Source organism: Pholcus phalangioides, unplaced genomic scaffold (genome assembly GCF_987345545.1).
Source record: "Pholcus phalangioides strain wild (caught in Gottingen) unplaced genomic scaffold, Ppha-v1.0 ptg000015l_1, whole genome shotgun sequence".
In the NCBI taxonomy this organism is placed as follows: Eukaryota; Metazoa; Arthropoda; class Arachnida; order Araneae; family Pholcidae; genus Pholcus; species Pholcus phalangioides.
In genome coordinates, this window is record NW_028301608.1 from 89,669,946 (window position 1) to 89,691,975 (window position 22,030).

Sequence of the window (22,030 nt, forward strand, 5' to 3'; positions counted from 1 at the left end):
CAGTGGATATCCAACTGAAAAGTGGGTCCGGCTAATTATTTTATATTTAATTTTCCAGGCTTCATATCTCTCAGGGCCGTATTCACCGACATCGTTTAAACTGTTGTCACAATTTTTGGATAAGAAGAGATCAACATAGATTGGTTAAAAACCAGCATTTAACCAATCCGTGTCGATCTCAACAAAAAATTGTGACTATAGTTTAAACCATGTCGGTGAATACCGCCCTAAGCGAACTCAATTCCATTTTTCAAATTATTGATGTGGCGAGGAAACCTCCCCCGATTTTACTCATTTCTACATTACCAATTTTAACATTGATTTCTATGGGGATCGTTCTGTGCCTGCCTCTCAAAGTGGTGATGATTATGACGTCCAGAGCCGAAGGGTGAAGCTGCACTGGGCCGCTAAGTTTTAGGGGCTGCAAAACGAATTAAAAATACTTTGTTTACATTGAGAAAAATACGTTGATTCTATTGAGTTACATTTTGACTTATCAAAGCAATATCTCAAGATTCTGTCCAAGACAGGGGACCATCGAGATCTATGATTTTGACAACCCCTCCCGAACCCACGGCCTGCATCTCATAAGTTCGTGCCCTGGGCAAATACTATTTTTGGGCGGCTCGTGTACAGTTTTCTTTGAGGCAGAAGCAGCCAAATTCTGCGCCTGAAAATTTGTGGACACGTGCCCTATTTGCTCAGGGGCGCAGGACAAGAAAGAGCGCTGAATTCTCACTCTAACGACGTACTTATTTATAACTACTTGGGGGATGGGTGCGGCAAAATGCATGCTTGTCACAGCTGGAAAGAGTATTTAGTTGTAACTCTTGAGTAGATAATCCATCGTCTAGCCCTGACAGCCCTTCCATCGTGATGTGCTGTGTATAGATGTTGCAGAGATGGCGCCCACATTTTGCAGGATAATGGGTCCGATGCTTATGCCAGAAAATAGCATAGGTATCGGAACCTGGGGGCTGAGTCTTATTTCAGCCTCCCTCAAGGATCGGGAAAAATAATTTCGGAGGGGGTCGCAAAGCAGCTGTTTTCGCACCGGGCCGCAAAATAGTTGAGCTCGTCCCTGATGACGTCTATGCGAAAAGTCTCATAATTTTTGAGTTGTAATTTTAGTCCTTCATTCGAATAAAGAACAAAAATTTAAGTTGGTTTTTTGAAAATGCGAAAAAGACTGGGACAGTTTTGGGAAAATTACGTAAAATTCAGTGACGTCCCAGAAAATACCGGACATATGGGCAATCAAGATTCCAAATACGGGACATCGCCAATTATCGCGAACAACAACGCCAAAAGAGCACAAAGTTGCCAAATATAGCTGAAATTACAGAAAAATCGAAATGGCGGAAACGAAACGTTACTGCAAATTGCAGTGTATTAAAATGAATTCCTCGAAATAAAGCGTTCAATAAGACAAATGAGGGAGATTAATGTTCTTATTTATAGTCGTAATTATCATAATATAATTTATGAGATGAAAAACAATTTCAATCGTTGACTTCAGTTAAGAATAAAAATCGAAGTAAGCGACATGCAAAAACCGGGACACTTTTGCAAAAAAGTCGGGACGGCCAGAAAAAGAAAAGTAACTGGGACTATCCCGGGAAATACGGGACGTATGGTCACCTTATCGTCACCATATTAAAGTTTCATATTTTGATCATAATTAAAAAAATACTAAGGAATCGATCTTGAATATAATATAATTTTAAAATACTAAAAAAAATACTTTTTAATCAGAATTTTTGATCTATTTGATTTTTTTTCAGTTTTAGAAATAAATTTGTACTTTTTTTTTTAAATCACTCTGCCTCAAATTAAAAAACTGCACAGGCCGTCCATAACTGCATTAAGGTCATTATGATGATGTTTACGATTTTCCAAGTAAACAACAAGATCATATTTGTTAGTTTTTAACAAACTTTGTACGTTTCGGTTTCGTCGAAATTCAACATTTACATTTAGGTAGTGAAATGGTTTCCTTTTTTTTACGTCGATTAGTTTGAAGCCATTTATAAGTAAATTAGTCGCATTAAGCTTAAAACTTTTCCATAGCGTCATATAGGGATGCTACTGTAAAATGTGATAAAAATCGTTTATGATGCATAATCGCCAATAGTCTTAGTAAGTGCGATAAATTTATCACTTTTAAAGGCGATTATGCATAGTACCCACAAGCGTTGTTTGTAAATTTGGTAAATACTAAAAGAATTATCACTTTTACTGGCGGCTATGCATAATACCCAAGTTTGGTTGGTAAATTTGATAAATGTCGGTTACCAGTGATTATGCACAATACGCTAATTTGGTTGGTTAATTTGGTAAATATGAAAATTCCCAAATGAATCAAGTCGAGCATAATATCCAGATAACTACTGATTTCATGTTTCGTGGTCGAGCAAAAATCATCGTCTCTACTGCAGTCATCATTGAGGCCATTAGCCGAAGCTAAGAGAGGCTGTGCATGTCTCTAGTAGCAAGTGTCTCTAGTGCATGTTTCAAAGGGGCAAAACATCGTTGTAGAGGGATTTATCATTATATCGAGTGCAATCATTATATCATTATTATGGTCAGTGGTGCTCTTGTCCGGTATGCAAGAGTTCTTGGGTTTGATTCTTGGTGGAAAAAAACTACATCTTTCCCCCTTAAGCTCACCTAATATATAATAACCAGATAGCCTATTGATTTCATATATCTTGGCCGATTAAAAATCATAGGTCCAGCTCTAAGTCTAGTATGCTTTATAAATATACAATAAAACTGCTGTTTAATGGTGCTCAATATAACGATGAATCCCACTACATGGATTTATTATGATTTATCATGTTTACCAACAATGCTTAGGTATTATGTATAATCGCCGACAGAAATGATAATTTTTGTAGTGTTAATTAAATTTATCAACAACACACTTGTGTGGGTATTAATAACCAGGAAAAGCATATACGTGTATGTTTGATAATAACATTCAGGATTATCATTATATCAAATCAGTGCATACAAATATAATTGATGGAGTCACGTAGGTACCAGAGATGCCGCTGACTCTCAACAGGGTCACAACTAGCGGAGTGCAGACAGGTCTGGTGCCCTGGATGCCGGAGCAGAAGGGGGGGGGGCAAATTTCACCCTTCAACCTCTCCTCCAAGATTACAAGAGGGCAGCAAAATGTGTACTTGTCCTGGCTGACCAAGTATCTAGTTGTGGCTGTGGGTGCGCATAGCGTGTGAAATACCTGGAATTTCGGAAAAAGTCACATAAAAATTTGGTTCACACATCCCATAGGGCATGTTCTCTAATAATAGACAATGAAAATGTGTCTCCGCAGAGAGCAGGCAGACCTACAACACGATACTAACAAAACATGAGAATTCAATCATTTCTCCATCTTTACTTCAGAAAATGGAAGACAGGTGGCAGCAGAGGAACATGAAACAACTGCAACTCGACAACATAAATACGTTAGGGCCACACATACACTTAGAACACACATTCTCTAATGCATGTTCTGATTCATTAGAAATTCTGTATAGGAATGAGTATGAGGTGCATGTACGGCTTAGTAGTAGACAATGAAAAAAAAAAGAATTTAGTCATAAGCTGGTAAATTAATCTTTCCTTTTTTTTCCAATGAACCTTTGGATTGAACATGCTTTTAGAAACAAATTATTTAATTCTCAGAGGATACCAGTGGTGAGGATATGGGTTGAGTTGAGCGTATATGGCTTAGAGTTGGGGGTGGCAAAGAATTTCTTAAAGAGAAATTTTGAGTTCTTATATAGCCTTCAAATAGCATTGAAATGAACAGATATTGATTATAACAACATATACAGGCATTTTCTTCCGATATTTAATTTAAAAAAAAATTTCTTTGCATAGGAGGTGGGGCGGAGCTGACAAAATTTTTCTGGAAATTAAATTACCCTTAGGAGTCATTCAAGTATTACGTCAGCATCGGGGGGGGGGGGGGGGTTCGGATTTGCTGACTTTTGATGACAGGGTGGGGGGGTTGTTTGAAGGTTGCTTACATCATCAACCACCCCCTTTTGGAAGATATGAAATACTCTAAGCTGCTGACGAAATTTTGATGACGACGAGGGGGGGGGGTAAAAAATGGCTGCAAATCTGCTTACGTAATACTTGAATGGCCCCTTAGAGACGCCAAGTCTTTTTTTCTTTTTACTTTCAGCCCAGAGAAAAAAAATCATTCTGGTTTGTAGGAAAGTAAGTTTTTCGATTGCTGTGTATCATTAATCATGCATTCAGCTTTGTTATCATATACTGTTCTTAAGATGCAAAAATATCTGTCTGTTACTTATTATTAATAATTGTAATTGAGCTAAATTTTAATTTGTCTAGGTATGATGATGAAGAGGAGGAATTTCGGAGATTAAGAATCCCCGGTACATATTGAAGAAAGCTTACAACAGCAAAAAAAAAAGAGCTAAGATGGTTACTTTGCTTGATCTGTGTATGCGCAAGACAGCATTTCTACTTTGTGATTGCTACTGGCCATTGAATAACTTCTTGAGCAGCCAAGACGATGAACTCAATCCTTTTGCAAATCTGCCTCCACACATAAATGAGGAACTATTAACACTAGTGACATTGCTCAAGCATAAAGATGGCCAGCTCCATGTGAAGCACTTGTATCCTATACTTTCAAGTGGTCGCATTCGTAACTTCAAGTTCGAAAATGCTAAAATATCTACAGAGGATTTCGTCGCAATATTAGCTGCAATTTCAGTGCATGCATTCAATTTGCATAAATTGATATTGCGCAAGATATTTTTTGATGAAGTTCCTGCAGAAAAATACTCCTCGATCAGAAGTACTGCTATTGAATGTCTGTTATCACTGTCTCCGAATTTAGAGTTTTTGGAAACGGATAAAAATTTCGATTTGAAAGCGCTGCAGAAGATACCATCTTTAAAGCATCTGGAATTGAATTTTCCACCAAAAAATAAGTTATTCGACATTTTACCAAAGATTGATGATTATTGTTTCGTTCCTGGTTATAACTTATCTTATATCTCTGTTTTTGAAGGTTTTCACAACCGTATCTCGCCTGAAGAGATGGCGTTTCTATTACAGTACTGTCCAAAACTCACTGTTGTCACCAGTGACATAGCTGGAGCCTTAGAACTTCTTCATGGCGATGACCTGTACAACGGGATTCTCGAAAAGAGGTATGAGCTCCAACGATACATTCTTGGTGACGCATTAAAGAACACTGATGAAGGGGTTGCGAATGTCGATGCGATACATATTGCTACAATTGCTTGTCCCTTGACTAAATCATTAGATGTTTTGCTGAACAGCCATCAGGCGGTTTCTGCATTAAGCGATTTTAGAGAGATAGAGTCATTGCTCATTCAATGGGAGAACCCAGCTGCTGGTGATTTTCGCTTGGGTCTCGATAACGTTCTTCAGAGTATTGGTCCAGCTATTAACGATTTGAGCATCATAAACTTCTCGTACGTAGATTTTGAAGTCATAGGATTATGCTGCCCAGAGCTTAAAGCTTTGAAAGTCGAATATGATAGCGAGCTCGATACGAATGGTTCTTCTGAAAGCTTCTTCTCCAACTTAGAAAGTCTTCATCTGCAATGCGAGGGATTTGCCGGTGTGAAATCAGATGTGCTGCTTATGCTTCTCTCTAACTGCAAGCAGTTGGTTACTCTGAATCTCGGAAATGTTCGATGTCTGACAGATGAGTTCTTGCAGAATCTACTTCAAAAGAACGATTTATCAAAACTCAGGGACGTATTGCTGACCAACTGCGCTCTGACTGCCAACGGCCTGCAATCACTTATTGAAAGATGCCATTCGCTGGACTTCCTCAGTTTTGAATCGGTTGCTCTGGAATTTGAAGATGCTGTGAATATAGTACATCAGATAAATCCTTTCGTGATGCTGAATGGCAGTGACTGATTTATCGAATGGACGTCCTCGGACTTGGAAGTTTTATTTATGGACGTATTTCAAGACACAATTCGCTATTAGAGAAGATGGGCAGAGGTGTCCAACCTTTTGGGTTTCCTGAACAATGCTGGATGAAGAATTGGCTAAACTTAGAATGCAGACAATTACAGCTGACTCGAACTTTTTAAAGTGGAATTCACTTAATCAAAAAAAGTCATTCAGCGTATCTCCAACTCTTTGTCAGCAAAAAACACTCAAAATCTACCAAGAAGAGTATTTATATTAATGAAATTTATTATTTATATCAGGGCTTGACAAATCACAGGCAACTACAGATTTGCTATCTTCACCTCAAATTTTCTGTATGTCATTATTAAATTGGAGTCTAAGGACTACACTCTAAATTCTTAGAATTCATGTCAGCGTGCATACCAGCACAGACAAGTCCTGAAGAAGGCATGAAGCCGTGTGCGCCTACCTGGAAAATTTCAAGCCATTAATTTAATTATTCAAATTAATTTGATTCCAACTTAACACCATTGAATTACTTTTAATCTAATAAATTTGATAAAATAAGAAAAGAGATATTTTCGGAAGCAGTGATAAAAAAAAAAGTGTTCTGTAAAATGTGGGTCGTATGGGTAATTATAATTAAAGTTCCCGTACACTCCGAGTAGCTTTTCTCAAAAACTGCTTATCCAAATATATTTTTAGGATATGTTAATGAGCCCATGGGGAGAGAGATTTATGAAATATAAAAAAAATAGTTCAATTTTTTTTTATCACAAGGTGAAAAAGTGGTGCTTTTTGAATTTTTGTTTGCCCCATGATCCATATAGCATATATATATATATACCAAGATTCAATGGAGCAGATCTACCAGAATGGGCACTATATGGGTCTGAGTAGTTTCAGTATACTGACTGCTCAGACCAATGTAGCACTCATCAGTATACTACTTCACCAAACACCAACTCTTCCAACTCAACCAACTTCTGGAGGGTATATGTTATTGAAACTTGGCATATACTCTGTATGGTCCATGGGGGAAAAGCACATAATTCAATAAAAATATGCCGCTTTTTCACCGGGTGGTCAAAAATTGCATTTTTTTAAATTTCATAAATCTCTCTCATGGTGTCATTACGATATCCTAAAAGTTTGGGTGTATTCGGATGAGCAGTTTTTGAGGGAAAACTACGCAGTGTATGGGAACTTTAATTATAATCACCCTATACGCACTTTTCTTAAATGTCAAGGATCGGTGCCACTTCTATAGATCTTCTTTCTTGTATTCTTCTTCTTTTCTCATTGGGCGCTTTCCATATCTCGCATCAGAATAGAGAGTCTTGGTATAGTTAGAAATACAAGGGGGAGGTGCAGTTCTAGCAGGGGTCATTACACTCGTTCTGGCTGCTCGGAAAAAAAACCACACATATACTGATGGTAGCTTCTATCTTATAAACCTGTTTTATCTTTTAAATTCTAGTATATTTGAATATAAAAATTTGTTTTAAAATTAGAATGTTATGCACATTTTAAATTAGGATACACAGTATTGAAAGAAAAAATGTTGATTAGGCTTTTACTCCAAAAATTATTTATGTCGTTGTGTTGATAGAGCATTATTTTGTTTAGTACCGTAAAACATAAATGAAAATAATAGATTACCTATATCCAAGGCCTAATTTTGACTCTCCTGGGCAAAGCAGTTGTGCCCTGTTCAACTGGGATTAAAAATATTTGGTTATAGTCAGTGAACATGTGTTTAAATTTTGGTGCCCCAAAATCGAAAGGTTCCCAGCAAATACCCCACTTGCCCATGGGAAAATCAGGCCCCTGCCGGTATCATATTACAATGCAAACAATTTTGAGCCCTCCTTCCCCCAAATTTTTTGTGGCAAACTGCCAATGTGCCACTGTGTACCAACATAAAAAAAGAAAGTCAATTGGTCCCATAAAAAAAAATCGGCTAGCACATAAGTTTTTTTATTTATTTTCTTTTTCCCCGATTTGTCAAGCCTTGATTTATTTGAATTTGAAATAGGTTTCTAGACCGCGTTCATATCCATTCTAGTCCATGGGTTGGACACCCTGGTCTATCTGAGATTGTATTTCATATCAACTTTCACTTGTAGGCAGTTTTTTGACCTATATTGTAAAACACTTACCTTGTGATATCACCTATAAAATCAACCATATTTTTTATTTTATTTATGTTTTCACAAAATTGTTGGTTGACAAATGGTTGGTTAGTTTTTTTATAATTCTGTAATTTTTCGCAAAATTGGAGTCACTTTGCCATTAAGAAATATTGTATTTTTAACGAACTATTATAAATTGATATACACTGAAGAGCCAAAAAACTGGTACAACTGCCTAATATCATGTAGGGCCCCCGCGAGCACGCAGAAGTGCCGCAACACGACGTGGCACGGACTCTACTAATGTCTGAAGTAGTGCTGGAGGTAATTGACACCATGAAATCCTGCAGGGCTGTCCATAAATCCGTAGGAGTAAGAGGGGGGTGGAGATCTCTTCTGAACAGCACGTTGCAAGGCATCCCAGATATGTTCAATAATGTTCCTGTCTGGGGATTTAGGTGGCCAGCGGAAGTGTCTAAAGTCAGAAGAGTGTTCCTGGAGACACTTTGTAGCAATTCTGGACATGTGGGGTGTCGCATTGTCCTGCTGAAATTGTCCAAGTCCGCCGGAATGCACAATGGACATGAATGGGTGCAGGTGATCAGACAGGATGCTTACGTACCTGTCACCTGTCAGAGTCGTATCTAGACGTATCAGGGGTCCCATATCACGCCAACTGCACACGTCCCATACCATCACAGAGCCTCCACCAAATTCAGTCCTCTGTTGACATGTAGACATGTAGGGTCCATGGATTCATGAGGTTGTCTCCATACCCGTACACGTCCATCAGCTCGAAGCAATTGGAACCGAGACTCGTCAGACCAGGCAACGTGTTTCCAGTCCTCAACAGTTCAATGTCGGTGTTGTCGGGCCCAGGCGAGGCGCAAAGCTTTGTGTCGTGCAGTCATCAAGGGTACACGAGTGGGCCTTCAGGTCCGAAAGCCCATATCGATGATGTTTCGTTGAATGGTTCGCACGCTGACACTTGTTGATGGCCCAGCATTGAAATCTGCAGCAATTTGCGGAAGGGTTGCACGTCTGTCACGTTTAATGATTCTCGTCAGTCATCGTTGGTCCCGTTCTTGCATGATCTTTTTCCGGCTGCAGCGATGTCGTAGATTTAATTTTTTACCGGATTCCCGATATTCACGGTACACTCGTGAAATGGTCGTACGTGAAAATCCAAATTTCATCGCTACCTCGGAGATGCTATGTCCCATCTCTCGTGCGCCGACTATAACACCACGTTCAAACTCACTTAAATCTCGATAACCTGCCATTGTAGCAGCAGTAACCGATCTAACAACTATGCCAGACACTTGTTGTGTTATATAGGCGTTGCCGACCGCAGCGCTGTACTCTGATTGGTTCCATATCTCTTTATTTGCATACACATGCCTGTGCCAGTTTTTTTGGCTCTTCAATTTAATACAGCAGTTCCCAAATTCTTTTAATCTTGCCCCTTCCCCCAGTAAGTCTTGGTGTCTGCCATAGACCCCCATTTAAAGCAGCAGAAACTAAACACCATATCATCAGCCATATGTCAGACAGAATGTTTTCGAACAGTGGGGGGGGGGGGGAACACTGTATCCACTAGTGAATATGAAGTGATAGCAATGCCATCTATTGCAATGCAAAAGAATTGAAACAATGTTTCATACTCTTATTGAGAGCTGTCTCCACGAACGCAATTTTTGTCAAATCGTAACAATATTACTGCAGTCAACCAATGTTACAGTATGCTTTTGCACGTTAATGTGATTGAAACCTTTCTTTCAAGTAATTCATTTATATTCATTTTTTTTAAACTTAGAAGTATTTTTTTTATAATTCTATAATTGGCCCATGAACCTCAGTAAAAAATCTGTGCACCCCTAGGAGTCCAGGCACCCCCCTCCAAATTTAGAACTTCTGATACAATGGATTGATTATTAAAATATCAGGTACCTCACACCATTCAGCTGACAAAACCAAGAGCTTAATTTGCAATATTAGAAACAACTTGTTCAGAATGTGAATGAATTTTATTTTGCCTTTCGCTTTTTAGAACTGGTCTGACTGATGTGATAAGGTTAATTCATCATTATATTTTTGCATGCCTTTATTCTAGATTTTAAACTGCCTGTCATGCTATGCATAGTCCTCCAAGCACGAGACAAGACTTGTCAGACAATTCTATTCTTTTCTAGAAGGAGAAGTCAGATGAGAAAGCTTAATTGTTGACAGGGGATTTTCGATGTAAAATTGCTCTACCAAAAAGAAAAGAATAGAATCATCTGACATGATGTAGCCAAATCTCATCTTGTGCTTGGGTGACTATGGATGTCTCTCTCTAGTCTAATTATTTGCCATCAAACACACAAGGTTTCTGTGATCGAAGTTGTTATGTTCTGAACTGTCTATAGTTTCAACTATTCATCAAAAAATTATGAAACTGTAGAAACTTCTCAATGAAAAAATTAAATGTTTGAAGTCTCCCCCCCCCCCCTTTTGAAGACAGAAAATATTGGGATCATAGCTTTTGGTGTAGAACAGTGTTTCCCAAAGTGAGCAATATCGCCCCCAGTGAGTGATGGAATGGTCCAGGAGGACGACAGAAGCTAGGAGTATAAAATAGGATCCTATGGGTTTGCTTGAGTCGGAGGGGAGGCAATGAGACAGAAAGAAATTCTGAAGAAGGGTGTGTGGAATCACAGTGTTTGTGGAAAGTTTCACTAACAAAGCATGTTCTTGTTAACTAAAATGTCAATCTTTAAGAAAGAGAATGGTTCTGCTGTGGAGATTATTAAGATATTATATATATTAAAAATAGAAACCCTGCCACGAAGCTTGAGCAGTTCAGCCACTTGCTTACAAAAGAGCAGCACTTATATTGTATGGAGCTGTGGGGCAAGGATATTTTCAAGAGAATATATATATTTTTTTCTTTTAACACATTCACTGCTGATCTCGCAAAAACACGTGAATCCCTCTAACTATCAACACAACCTAACGTGACCAGCAATGAATGTGTTAAACAATAAAAATTACAGATTTTGTTCATATTATGGAACATAATTAATTTTTCATTGCCTGGAACATTAAAACAAAGCAATGTTTTGCACAATCACTTTACAATGACAATTTTTAATTAAAGGGTATTCTCAGAATGTTCTCTGTTTTGAGGACTTTCAGTCGATTCATTAAAGATTTTGTTGTGAAAACTTTTGGAACTTTTAAAGATTATAAAAATCGTTTTAAAATGAGCTAAGGTTTTAGAAATAAGCTCAAAGCAGAAAGTAAAATTTCTTTCCACTGACAATTAATTCCTTTCCGCTGCATATGTGTAAGATACTGAAACTTTTCGTTGTTACAGTAATTCGAGAAGACAACTTGTCATACTCATTCCAATGTGTGTTCTTTTTCCAACAATGTGACAGCACCAAAACCAAAGTTTCATGTGGCCTGTGTAAAATATGGCTTTCCAGAAGAAAAAACAAGCTATTTTTCTCTTTATTAGGATAGTTCTGAAAGAAACCCTTCTAATGGATAATCTTTTGTAGTTGCCAAGTGGTTAATGAATATCTTGATCTATGCTCATCTTCGTTTAAATTCTATTTACACCATAGAAAATATTTAGAATCCAAAATATCTGAAGCATGGTGGATAGGTTTTAGTGTCACAACAGCTTTTCTTCCCTCACAACTTCAAGTATTGTTTTCTCTTCATGTACAGGCTTTTGGCAACAAATTTGAATGACGTATTAAGGCGCGTATACATTTGCGCTCCAATCTTGCAACGTATGACCTTCCCCCCCCCCCAAAATATATAGTTGTTGCCTCCCATGTGTGTTCTTTCCCCCCTCTCATATACAGTCGATCCCGCTTAAAACGTTTTTCATGACAATTTTTAAAAACGTTTTAAGCGGGATACACCGTATATAAAGATATTTCCCGAGTGATCATAAAAAAAGTTTAAGGGGTTGAAGCTGATTAATTAATATTCATGCCATTGCGAATAATTAGTCATGGTGTCCATTGAGAACAGTTCAGTGTCATTTTAGTGTAGAGATGTGCAGCTTGAATTTTTTTCTACAATCGACTTCTGTTTGCAGAAAAATCGAGCGAAACAAGCGTTCTTTTAAAAAATGTGCTCAATTTACTATTGATTGTTGCCTTTTTTTTAAAACTTGTTCCTGAACATGTTGCATTTTATGAATATTCATAAAATGCAACATGTTCATTCATAGAATGCAATTGAATATTCATTCGCAAGTACGTAAAATCTTTAGAGTAGTTATTTATTATTGCAGCCCTTCCAGAGAATATTTTCAATTACTCTCCTTGATAAGAATATTTTCTAACAGATTATTACCGAGAATCTTACGTCTCTAAATTGCATTACAATTCGCGTAAGAAACGCCCTCTAGTGATAAATGTAAGAACTGTTGTTGTGTGTTTTTTTTTTAACTACTACTACTACTCTCAATTTCTTCCCATTTCTCCAAAAGTTTCTCTTCGTTTTCTGATGGGTAGTTAAGGTTGTAAGCAGCTGAGGTAACTCAAACTCTCTAATTAATTATAGACACCTTGTATTTGATAATTTCACTGTTCATTTGGAATGTTCGAAAATTTTTTACCCAGCTTTCGAAATCAATTGCATCTGATTAATGTATTTTATTGCTCGTTACACTGTTTCTAGTGATAATTTTGGCGGCGTGTTTGTGGTATTGTCTGTGGATCTATATATAATGTGTCTATGTATATATTATTCTTGTGATTGTGTGTGTGTTATTTGCCTGAGTAGATTTTATTGAAGGATTCCTGTGATCAAAAACCTGTATAAATGCTCTGAATGAGGATGGTGAGGGAACTATGGTCTTTTAGTTGTCGATTGGCGACTGAAAATAAGCTCTTATACCTCCCACGACTCAATGTGCATGGCGTTGCTTGTGATATTTGAAAAAAATATGTATCATTTTTTTTCGAGAGATTTAAAATGTGTATCTTGAAAGATATTTTATGTATATCCCGTGGACTTATGGAGAGATATAATGAATAAAACATGTGAAAAGTTTCTCCGTGTGAATGAAAATAAAAGAGTTTATCACATGTAATACTTTACAAGTATTTTATGATAATTCACCGAGTGGCTAAAAAGAATTTGTGTTACTTATTATGCAAGCTTTAGAAGAAATGTTATTAGGGCTTGAGAAATGGAGAAGAAAAAAAAATTAGGCTGTAGCCGAATTTCTTAGGAGCCAAAAACCTGGTTCTTTTTCTCAAGAAACATGGTCCTAAATGATATTTTTTTTCGACCTTTCCTGGACTTATTGAAACCTTTCTACAAGCTGTGTTGTAAAACACACTACCATGGAATCAAATTTTTTTTATTATTCTTCATACTCCAATTTAGTAATCGCACACAAAGTTTTAGGTGTCAATATCGATTTTGTAATCGCCAAGGCGACCTGGCGCATGGGATTTGTAATCACCAGAATGTTATATCTGAATAGCGAATCGTTTGTTTTGGGCTGGACCAGGGTCAGGCCAGAGTCCACAAGATGGAGAGGGGAATTGATTACTATATTTCATAGCTGCCAAGTCTCCCGGATTTTCGGAGAAAACTCAGAACTGAATTTCTACTCTATCATCCGAAAAATTCTTGTACATATTTCCCGAATTACGAAAAAAAAACCTACTTGGAGGAAAAACTCTCCCTTATTCCCAAAAAAAAAGACCGTTGCTTTCATTTACAGTCCCAGAAATGATGTCACAAGCGTAATGTAAATTGTCGCCATTGCGTCGAATAACAAATAAGTATTTCATTTTCGGGGGGAAAAGACGAAATTCGTCAAACAGCCGGCGTCAATCCTGCCTGTGAATCTCCAAAATTGACGAGATGGCTTGTACCTGCCGTGTGACAACATTTTGTGTAACTACAGTCGAATCCCATTATAACGAACTCCAAGAGAAAGAGAAATCATTTCGTTTTAACGAAATTTCATTGTAAAGGAATTTCAAGTTTTTGCATTGTTCCTATATGTAAACTTATCTGGGGGGGGGGGGGAGATTCGAAAAGTGTTCGTTAAAACGAGATTTTTTTTGCTATAACGGTATTCGTTAAAACGGGATTCTACTTGTATAAGACAAGTAACTACCACTGGTGAAAGAAATTAAGAGAATTTGCAGACTTGGTCGATTATCTCTAGAACTACTGTACCGATTTTAATGAAATTTGATATGTACATACATTGATACAATACAAAACAAATAACCATTCAATAATTGTAATACACACGCATTATCGTGCGTAACACTCGTTGGAGTCGGAAGGTATGAAACAGCGGTTGCAGAATAAACAAAAAAATGGGTTAATAAGGGGTATGGTCCCCTCTTACAGATATACAGGTCTCGCAGCGTGATTTCATACTTGAAATAAGGCAGTTTATCATTTCCTGTGGCAATTGGTCCCACTCGTTCAGCAACGCTGTTTTCATTCCCTGGATGGTTCCCGGAGGGGGGGTTGCGAGATGCAATTGTCCTCCCCAGAGCGTCCCAGACATGCTCTATAGGGTTAAGGTCTGGAGATCTGGCTGGCCAATCCATCCGGCGAATATCCTCACTCTCTAGAAAATCGTCGAGCAGAAGAGCTCTATGTGGCCTCGCGTTATCGTCCATTAAAATGAACTCAGGGCCAACTGCACCCCTGAAAAGGCGAACATAGGGCTCCAAGACCTCATCCCTATACCTCACACCAGTCACAGTGCCTCTTTCAAAGACATGGGAGGTGTGCGGCCATCCAACATGATGCCTGCCCAGACCATTAAACCTGCTCCACCATAATGGTCGATTTCGCAGACATTGGAGGGTAGGTAGCGGGTCCCTGGTTCTCTCCATATGAATGTACGGCGAGAATCGGTGCTTAGGCTGAACCGGGACTCATCAGTGAAGAGAACGGTCGCCCATTGATCCATACTCCAATCTCTATGCTCTCTGCACCATGATAAACGGATTTTCCTGTCCGTAGAAGTGAGCGGGACGCAAACAGCACGTCTTCTTGCAAACAACCCTCTCTCATGAAGTCTTTTGGAAACAGTCACCCTTGATACACGGGTTCCTGTGGCTGCATACAAGTCACGAGAGAGCTCACAAGCTGTAGCACTCCTGTTACGCCTCGCTATAATCGATAAATGGCGATCTTCTCTGGCCGTCGTGGCTCTTGGACGACTTGGCCCAGGCTTTCTCTCGATGGATCCGGTATCCTGGAACTGTTTCCATAAGTTACACACGACGCTGGGCGTCAAATTGAACTCTACAAATCTAGACTTGAGATTGGCCTGCTTCTAGCCTCCCCACAATTCGCCACCTCATTCCATCATCTAAACGTTGGTGGTTACTCATTTTTACTGTTACAATTTGAAATTAACCGATTGCTGCAAAATAACACCAAGAAATTCACCGAGGTGTGCTAGCGAACGAAATGCGTCATAACTTACGCGCGCTTAAAAAAAGCCTGTTTCTCTACTGGCTCCGCCTACACACACGTGTACGTTTACGTATTTGACGTACAAGATTTTCATTTTTGTCTAGAAGCAGTGGTTTTACATTCAGTTCAGTTCTTTTCATGAAATTCGATAAAATATGCAAATTCTCTTAATTTATTTCACCAGTGTATAAGACGAAGTTTACTATAAGACAACGTTTCAAGAATTGGCTATTGCATAAGATAAAAGGTTATTAGATAACCATGAACACACACACACACAATATTTATACAGGGTGGGCTAAAAGTCCGTAAAAAATTTAAAAATGAATAAAAACCGGAAAAATGACAGAAATAAAAAACGGTTTGCAGAGTTAGCATCGCTAGGTCAAGGGAATTTTTTTAAGACGGAAAAAAAAAAAACAGCCGATGATGAGCGAATTCAGTGGGCATATGCAAATGAGACGGTTATAAGAACTTGCGCTCCTAATCCACAATCAGTTCACCGTTGTAAACCGTGTATGTGGACCTACTGCACTCTGCCGTTGTTGGATTTGTGACCCACCTGCAATGTGTTATCCCGTGTGGTGGTGGTCATGTGGAACACATACTGCTGTAATAAACGATTTGGAGGCATTCTGTTCGTTATTTGCGTATCTTTTCTTTGACTTGTGTATGTCAGCGCCACCAATCGGCTGTTTAGAGCTTTTTTTCCTGTCTTAAAAAAATTCAAGCGAACCTGCAAACCGTTTTTTTATTTCGGTTGGTTTTCCGGCTTTTGTGAATTTTTAAAGTTTTTACGGACTTTTTGCCCACCCTGTACAAAGTGATGTATAGGAAAGTCCCTTTATCCCAGAATAACTCGCTAACCGTTGATCCTATAAGTATAATGTTAATTAGATGAAGTATCCAAATAACGTGTAGCCTTCGGATACGTCATTCATAGTGTAAGGGAATGTATAGTTATTGCAATAAAAATACTTTTTATTCGGTCACCCTTTCTTAAAAACTCAATCAGTTCTCTCCTGAGCTAAAATAAAATATTAATGTTTCAAAGCGCAGTATTTGCCAAGATATTTGAATTGAAAAATTAAAAAAATGAACGGAGAAAAAACTACATATAAAAACACTAACAGACACGCTCATTCAACGCTTTATATACTGTTCTTTCCCTCATTTTTTTCAGTGATATTCGAATTCAAATATCTCAACGAATATTGCACTTAAAATCATGGAACGTTTTTAGTTGGGTTCAGGAGAGACAAGACAGCAACTTTCTTTTTTAGGTTTTTCAGAACAGGGTGAGCAAATAAAAAGCTTAATTTTTTTTATTTTAATAACTAAACACAACCCTTACAATAGGAATGATTTACATATATCTTTAGTCCACAAGTGTTATTTGAATACTTTTTACATTTGGAAGTATTCTTCCAAGATCAACTTGCGTTAGGATCCAACGGTTCGAGAGTTATTCCAGGATAAGGAACTTTCCTATTCATCTGTATAAAAAAAGCGTGATATATTCGATGTTGAACACTTTTTCATTCTCTCATCCAATAATAGTTTTTTCCTGTTTTTTTTAAAGGAAAATACTTTTTCCTGTTTTTTTTAAAGGAAAATACTTTTTCCTGTGAAAAAAATATTAAAATTACCTTTGGTATGCACATATTTTTCGTACCTTACTATTTACGTACTTTTGTTACATATTGATTGTATTGAATTGTGATATGCGTGACGAGAATAATTTTGCGTATCATGAATGGATCCGGAGGGCTCCTTTCACGAATCAGAAAAGGGTGGCTTTTTGTTGTCATTTGGTTCTTAAAAAGTCGAAAATGTACCCCCGATAGTGTTACTCAATCCCCCCCACCCTTCCTTTTCAGGTATTAGCAGCAGTTATTGATTATCAATTCTGAACCGGTTCAAAACAGGTTCTTCACTTGAAATTCTTGATATAAACATACGCACCTACAGAAATATTAATAATTACCTTTTCCACTTTCATTGAAATGCTGTTATGCACGTGGGTGGTTGGGCTGTTTGCGTGGAAGTTATATATGGCCTTTATAACTATATCTACGCCTAATTTTAGTAACTTCAAGTCCGATTATTTGGCCTAAAAACGATCTGGGTGCGGACAACTGAATTCGTGAGTATTAGATTATCTGAGTAAAATGAGGCATCATACGGTCCACAGGATAAGAAGTCAAGAAAGTCTATTCATGATGAAACGTGCGGCTGTTCACGAGCGAAATTTCGGGATGCTTGTGAAAATATTCAGTGCGTTAGGATTTAGTTCAATATTTGGAAGTAACGTGAAATCAAATCGCCGCTTCAGACTTTTGGAATCAATTACAATCGTGGTGATCCTTGGGATCGGTATCTACGCAATAGCTGGTACAACCAAGGACCTAGCATCAGAAAACTGGCCGAAAGCTTCAAACGTCTTTGCTGTATCTATCTGCATGCTAGCCTTATATTACAGCTTATTTTCAATAAGGGGTGATCTGAAGTCGCTCTTGCGACAGGCGATTCGCCGAAGTACATTCGATCGTCGTCGAAATAAGGTTTATGTGAACTTCACTTTGCTCTTCTTCCTAATTTTCAGTTGCGCACATTCGGTGAGTGTAATGCAAAGATCACCATCCTCTTACAAGAACAAAGCCGAGAGAGATACCTTGTTTTTCCTCCGAAATGATGTCGAATTGACCGTTTGGATAAACTTATCGGGACTATGGAATGACTTTGTAGTCAAGATTTTGGTGGCACTACCGGGTGTTACTACTTTACTGTACTGCTGTTTGTGTTCCGGTGTTAACTGGCAGCTCAAAGAAATTCGAAACGATCTTCTTAATCATGATGATGCTGATGATCTACTTCCACGACAGTCGCTACAACGCATAATAAAACGGTACAGGAATGTTTTAAATATTGTCTCGCAAACCGATAGCACCTTGGGATGGATTGGGCTTTTGCTGCTTCTCGATTACGCTTTTTTTGTCTCTGGGATCTTGATATTCTGTTTGGAAATTAGATGCGACTTCACTTATGCAAGCTCAGTGGTGGTACCTTTGAGCGTTTCCGCGGTGATTGCGACCATCGCATTTACGAGTAATTTGGCGGGTGACCTGAGAGCTATCCGGTTTTTGTTCGCTTCCAAGCGAGAGAAGCTTCTTCTGCTCAATCCTTTCTCGAACGGGAAAAAAAAAAGGGAACTGATTCTCCTAAAACTTCTCAAATGCATAATCAGACGCAAGGTTAGTCTGACGGCGTTCAGAGTCGTTGATATGGATAGAGGATTTCTCATCTCATTTTTCGCTCATACATTAACCTATTCGTTGTTGATAATCGGTCTCGACTGAATTCATGAACTGGAACTTTAATAAAGAGATTTCTTTCAGTGCATACATACATTGTTATAGAACACTATTTATTCTCATTCGATCTTGGCGGGCTCCACATGTCAAGAACAATATCATATACCATAAACTGGGGTGACTTGAGTACAGATTTTTTGGACGTTCTTTGTATTACAGTATCTCCCTTATAAATGTGAAAATTTTTTTACTACTGAAAGTTACCCCGCGAGAGAAGAAAAAAGTGTTTAGTTGTTTGTTTATTCAAGAATAATTGTTTTGCAACTTATTATAGTGGAGGAAAAATGAATACTATGTCGTATCTCCTAGTGACGCCTTCAGGTGGGGTGACTTGGCTGAAGAGTAATATAGTAGTGCACCCAAATCAGCCCACCTGAAGGGGTGATTACCCTATTGCCTTGATATTTCACTTTTCGAAGCGTATGTTTTCATCTCACCCAACTAGAAATAATTAGGAATAATTAAAATTTATATAAATACATAAATGTTATTTTTATTACAAATGCAGGAGAATTCTTTTACGTCTACAATGTAAATCTGCCTATTCGAAGATGCCTGTTTTGGTGTTAATCTGTAAATGCGGTGTTAATCAGTTAAATTAATTAAGAAGTTAATCTTGTTGTTGATCAAAAGGTGATCTTCTGTTTAATTTTTATAGGGCATGGCATTTGTATAAGTGTATGTGTGTGTCTATAACGAATAAAAAATATTGTTCTCAAGTCACTCTGCAAATATTCACCCCGGAACCACTGAAGCTATAAATATCAAATTTGGTCAATAGTTTTGTTCCATGACGTAAATGACGTTTTAAACATAATCTTTGAACTACTATATAAAAATATGTATGTATATATATAGTACTATAACTATACAAAAATGCTTTTTGTTCCATGACGATTTTTAAAGTTCGACCGCTAAAGGGGTCAAAAGGGGGGTTCAAAGGTAACATATTGGAATCATCTCGAGCCAAAACCACTGAAGACCTGAATAATAATAAAATCATGAAATTTATTCAGAAGTGTTATTTCATGACGTAAAAAAAAGTAAAAAGCCCCAGCATACTACGAGTCCTTAGAAAATCACTTTCCCCTTAAGGCCATAATATTGAGCCTGCCTTGAATAGAACTTCCCCTTCCCCATCAAGACGGGAGCTCACTCACCTTATAACCTAGGGATACCCTTAGGGGTGCTTTATAAACTTTTTTTTTTGATCGCAACAAATTTTGATCAATTCAACAAGTGGAAACAGTCTCATTCACATAGTCATAAACCCGGCCCATGGATCCCAGTCCCCCCTACCCCAATATATATATCTGCCACCAATAATAATACCATAATACCTATAGAAATATTGGATTTGAGAGCCCCCTTCTCAATATTTCCAATAACTTTACGCCTGTACCTACTCATACAGTTGGGTGGGGGGGGGGGCTTGGATGAGACAGGGGAGCCACGAGAAAAAAGAAGTTTTAAAGGGGGCCATGTACAAAAAAGGTCATGAACGAATGAACGCCAGAACTTTGCCACTGGACCTATCTCGTTGCCGAGATCTCTTCCAGCCCAGCTTCGTGGCAGAGTCTGGAACAGATAATTGGGTACTGTCGCGATTAACAAATTTTGTGGTGATTATAGACGAGATGGGGTTGGGAGTTGGAGAAAAGTTCCGGGTTTTCATTTAAAAGGATGAATGTACATATATTAGAAAGAAGGTATATTTTAGAAGAAATTTGGGGGGGGAGGGCATGCCATCTCATCTGTTATCTTACACTTGTTATATTATATACATAGGATACAACAAACAAACAACACGAAATTCTTATGCATAATGTAAAATATCCATCGGAGCGAGGCATCTCGCGTAAAACACGTTGTTGGTGAGCAAATGGGTTTGATAACTCGTAGACTAGAAGCCAGTATCAGTTTTATTGGGTTGAGTTCACTCGCTCCGGTGGATCTGGTGAAAATGGACAAAAAAGGTCAAGAGAAGCACTGGCATAAATATGCAGGGTGTCTCATAAATTCGTAAATATGTACTTTAAAAATTCATAAAAATTGAAGGAATTGGTGTATTTCAATGCTGTTTTTGCGAGAAAGTTATTCGCACGAAGAGGGATTTTTTTGTTTTGGTACAGAAAAAAAATTAGTTCAAAGTTTTATTGACCGAAGGTCAATAAAACTTTGCACGAAAGCAAATCACAGGAAACATGCAAATCAGAGTCCTATAAAATGTAGGATGATTTCTGAATTTTCATTTTATTGGGGCTCTTACAAAAGTTTTTCATCGTGATAAAGCACTATTGGTGAAGTTTTTTTCACCTCAGTCACGAATCACCGGCTGAAGCTTTACGAGCGTTTCGGGCACAGAAGACGGTGAAGAAAGGTTCGAGTCCAGAATTTAGTTATTTGCTTTCGTCATGTGTACCCCCATCGACGAAAACTAGAACTTTTTTTCTGCAAGTAAAAAAAAAAAATCCCTCTTAATCAGACTAACCTTTTTTGCAAACCGCATTCAAATACACTAATTCCTTCAACTTTTATGAATTTTTAAACTATTTACGAATTTATGGGACATCCTGTATTGAAAACCGGTCTACAAAATTGATGCATTTCTCCCCTCAGTGTGAAAATGAATAACGGCAAATGTGATTCATTTTTTAAATGACTTCTATCGATGGAAACGAAGACTAATATGTCGTGATAAGAAAGTTTTCCTCGTGCCGAAAAGCTAATTATAATTTCTCCAACCCAGTCCGACCTTGATTGCCTGCAAAACCAAAAAAAAAAATAATAATAAATGAATAAAAATAATAAAATAAATAATAATAATAATTACTTAAAGGAAATATAGCTTAATTTTACTGAGCAATTGCAATTTTCTACAGGTCTGTGTTCGAGGTTGTTTCGAGAGTAAAAAAACGCACATGACAAAATGGAGGAAGAGTAAAAAAAATTCTCCTTATAAGAGTAAATAATTTAAAATTATGCTGGGTCTTTTTCCTTTCATTGCAACACGTAAAACACGTACGTCCTGAGCTTTGAGCTTCTATTTGTCTGCATTTGTGAGACAAACGCCTATTAAAACAGAGAACTGAAGCCTTTTCG

At 37.8% G+C, this 22,030-nt stretch overlaps 1 protein-coding gene across 2 annotated transcripts; it reads left to right on the forward strand.

Moving 5' to 3' along the window:
• The first annotated feature begins 1,848 nt into the window (after nt 1–1,848).
• On the forward strand, nt 1,849–13,163 carry LOC149076996 (uncharacterized). Of its 2 annotated transcripts, none has more exons than XM_089244726.1 (2): nt 1,849–1,980; nt 4,375–13,163. In XM_089244726.1, the coding sequence occupies exon 2, from the start codon at nt 4,465–4,467 to the stop codon at nt 5,947–5,949; it is 1,485 nt and encodes a 494-aa protein (XP_089100852.1). In that variant the 5' UTR covers nt 1,849–1,980; nt 4,375–4,464; the 3' UTR covers nt 5,950–13,163. The 2 variants fall into 2 exon arrangements, with proteins under 2 accessions (XP_089100852.1, XP_089100854.1); XM_089244728.1 differs by lacking the exon at nt 1,849–1,980 and adding an exon at nt 1,994–2,139.
• Nucleotides 13,164–22,030: the final 8,867 nt, after the last annotated feature.

Excerpts from the sequence above, each read along its gene's own strand:
- LOC149076996 (XM_089244726.1), top strand. The coding sequence starts at position 4,465 with ATGGTTACTTTGCTTGATCTGTGTATGCGCAAGACAGCATTTCTACTT.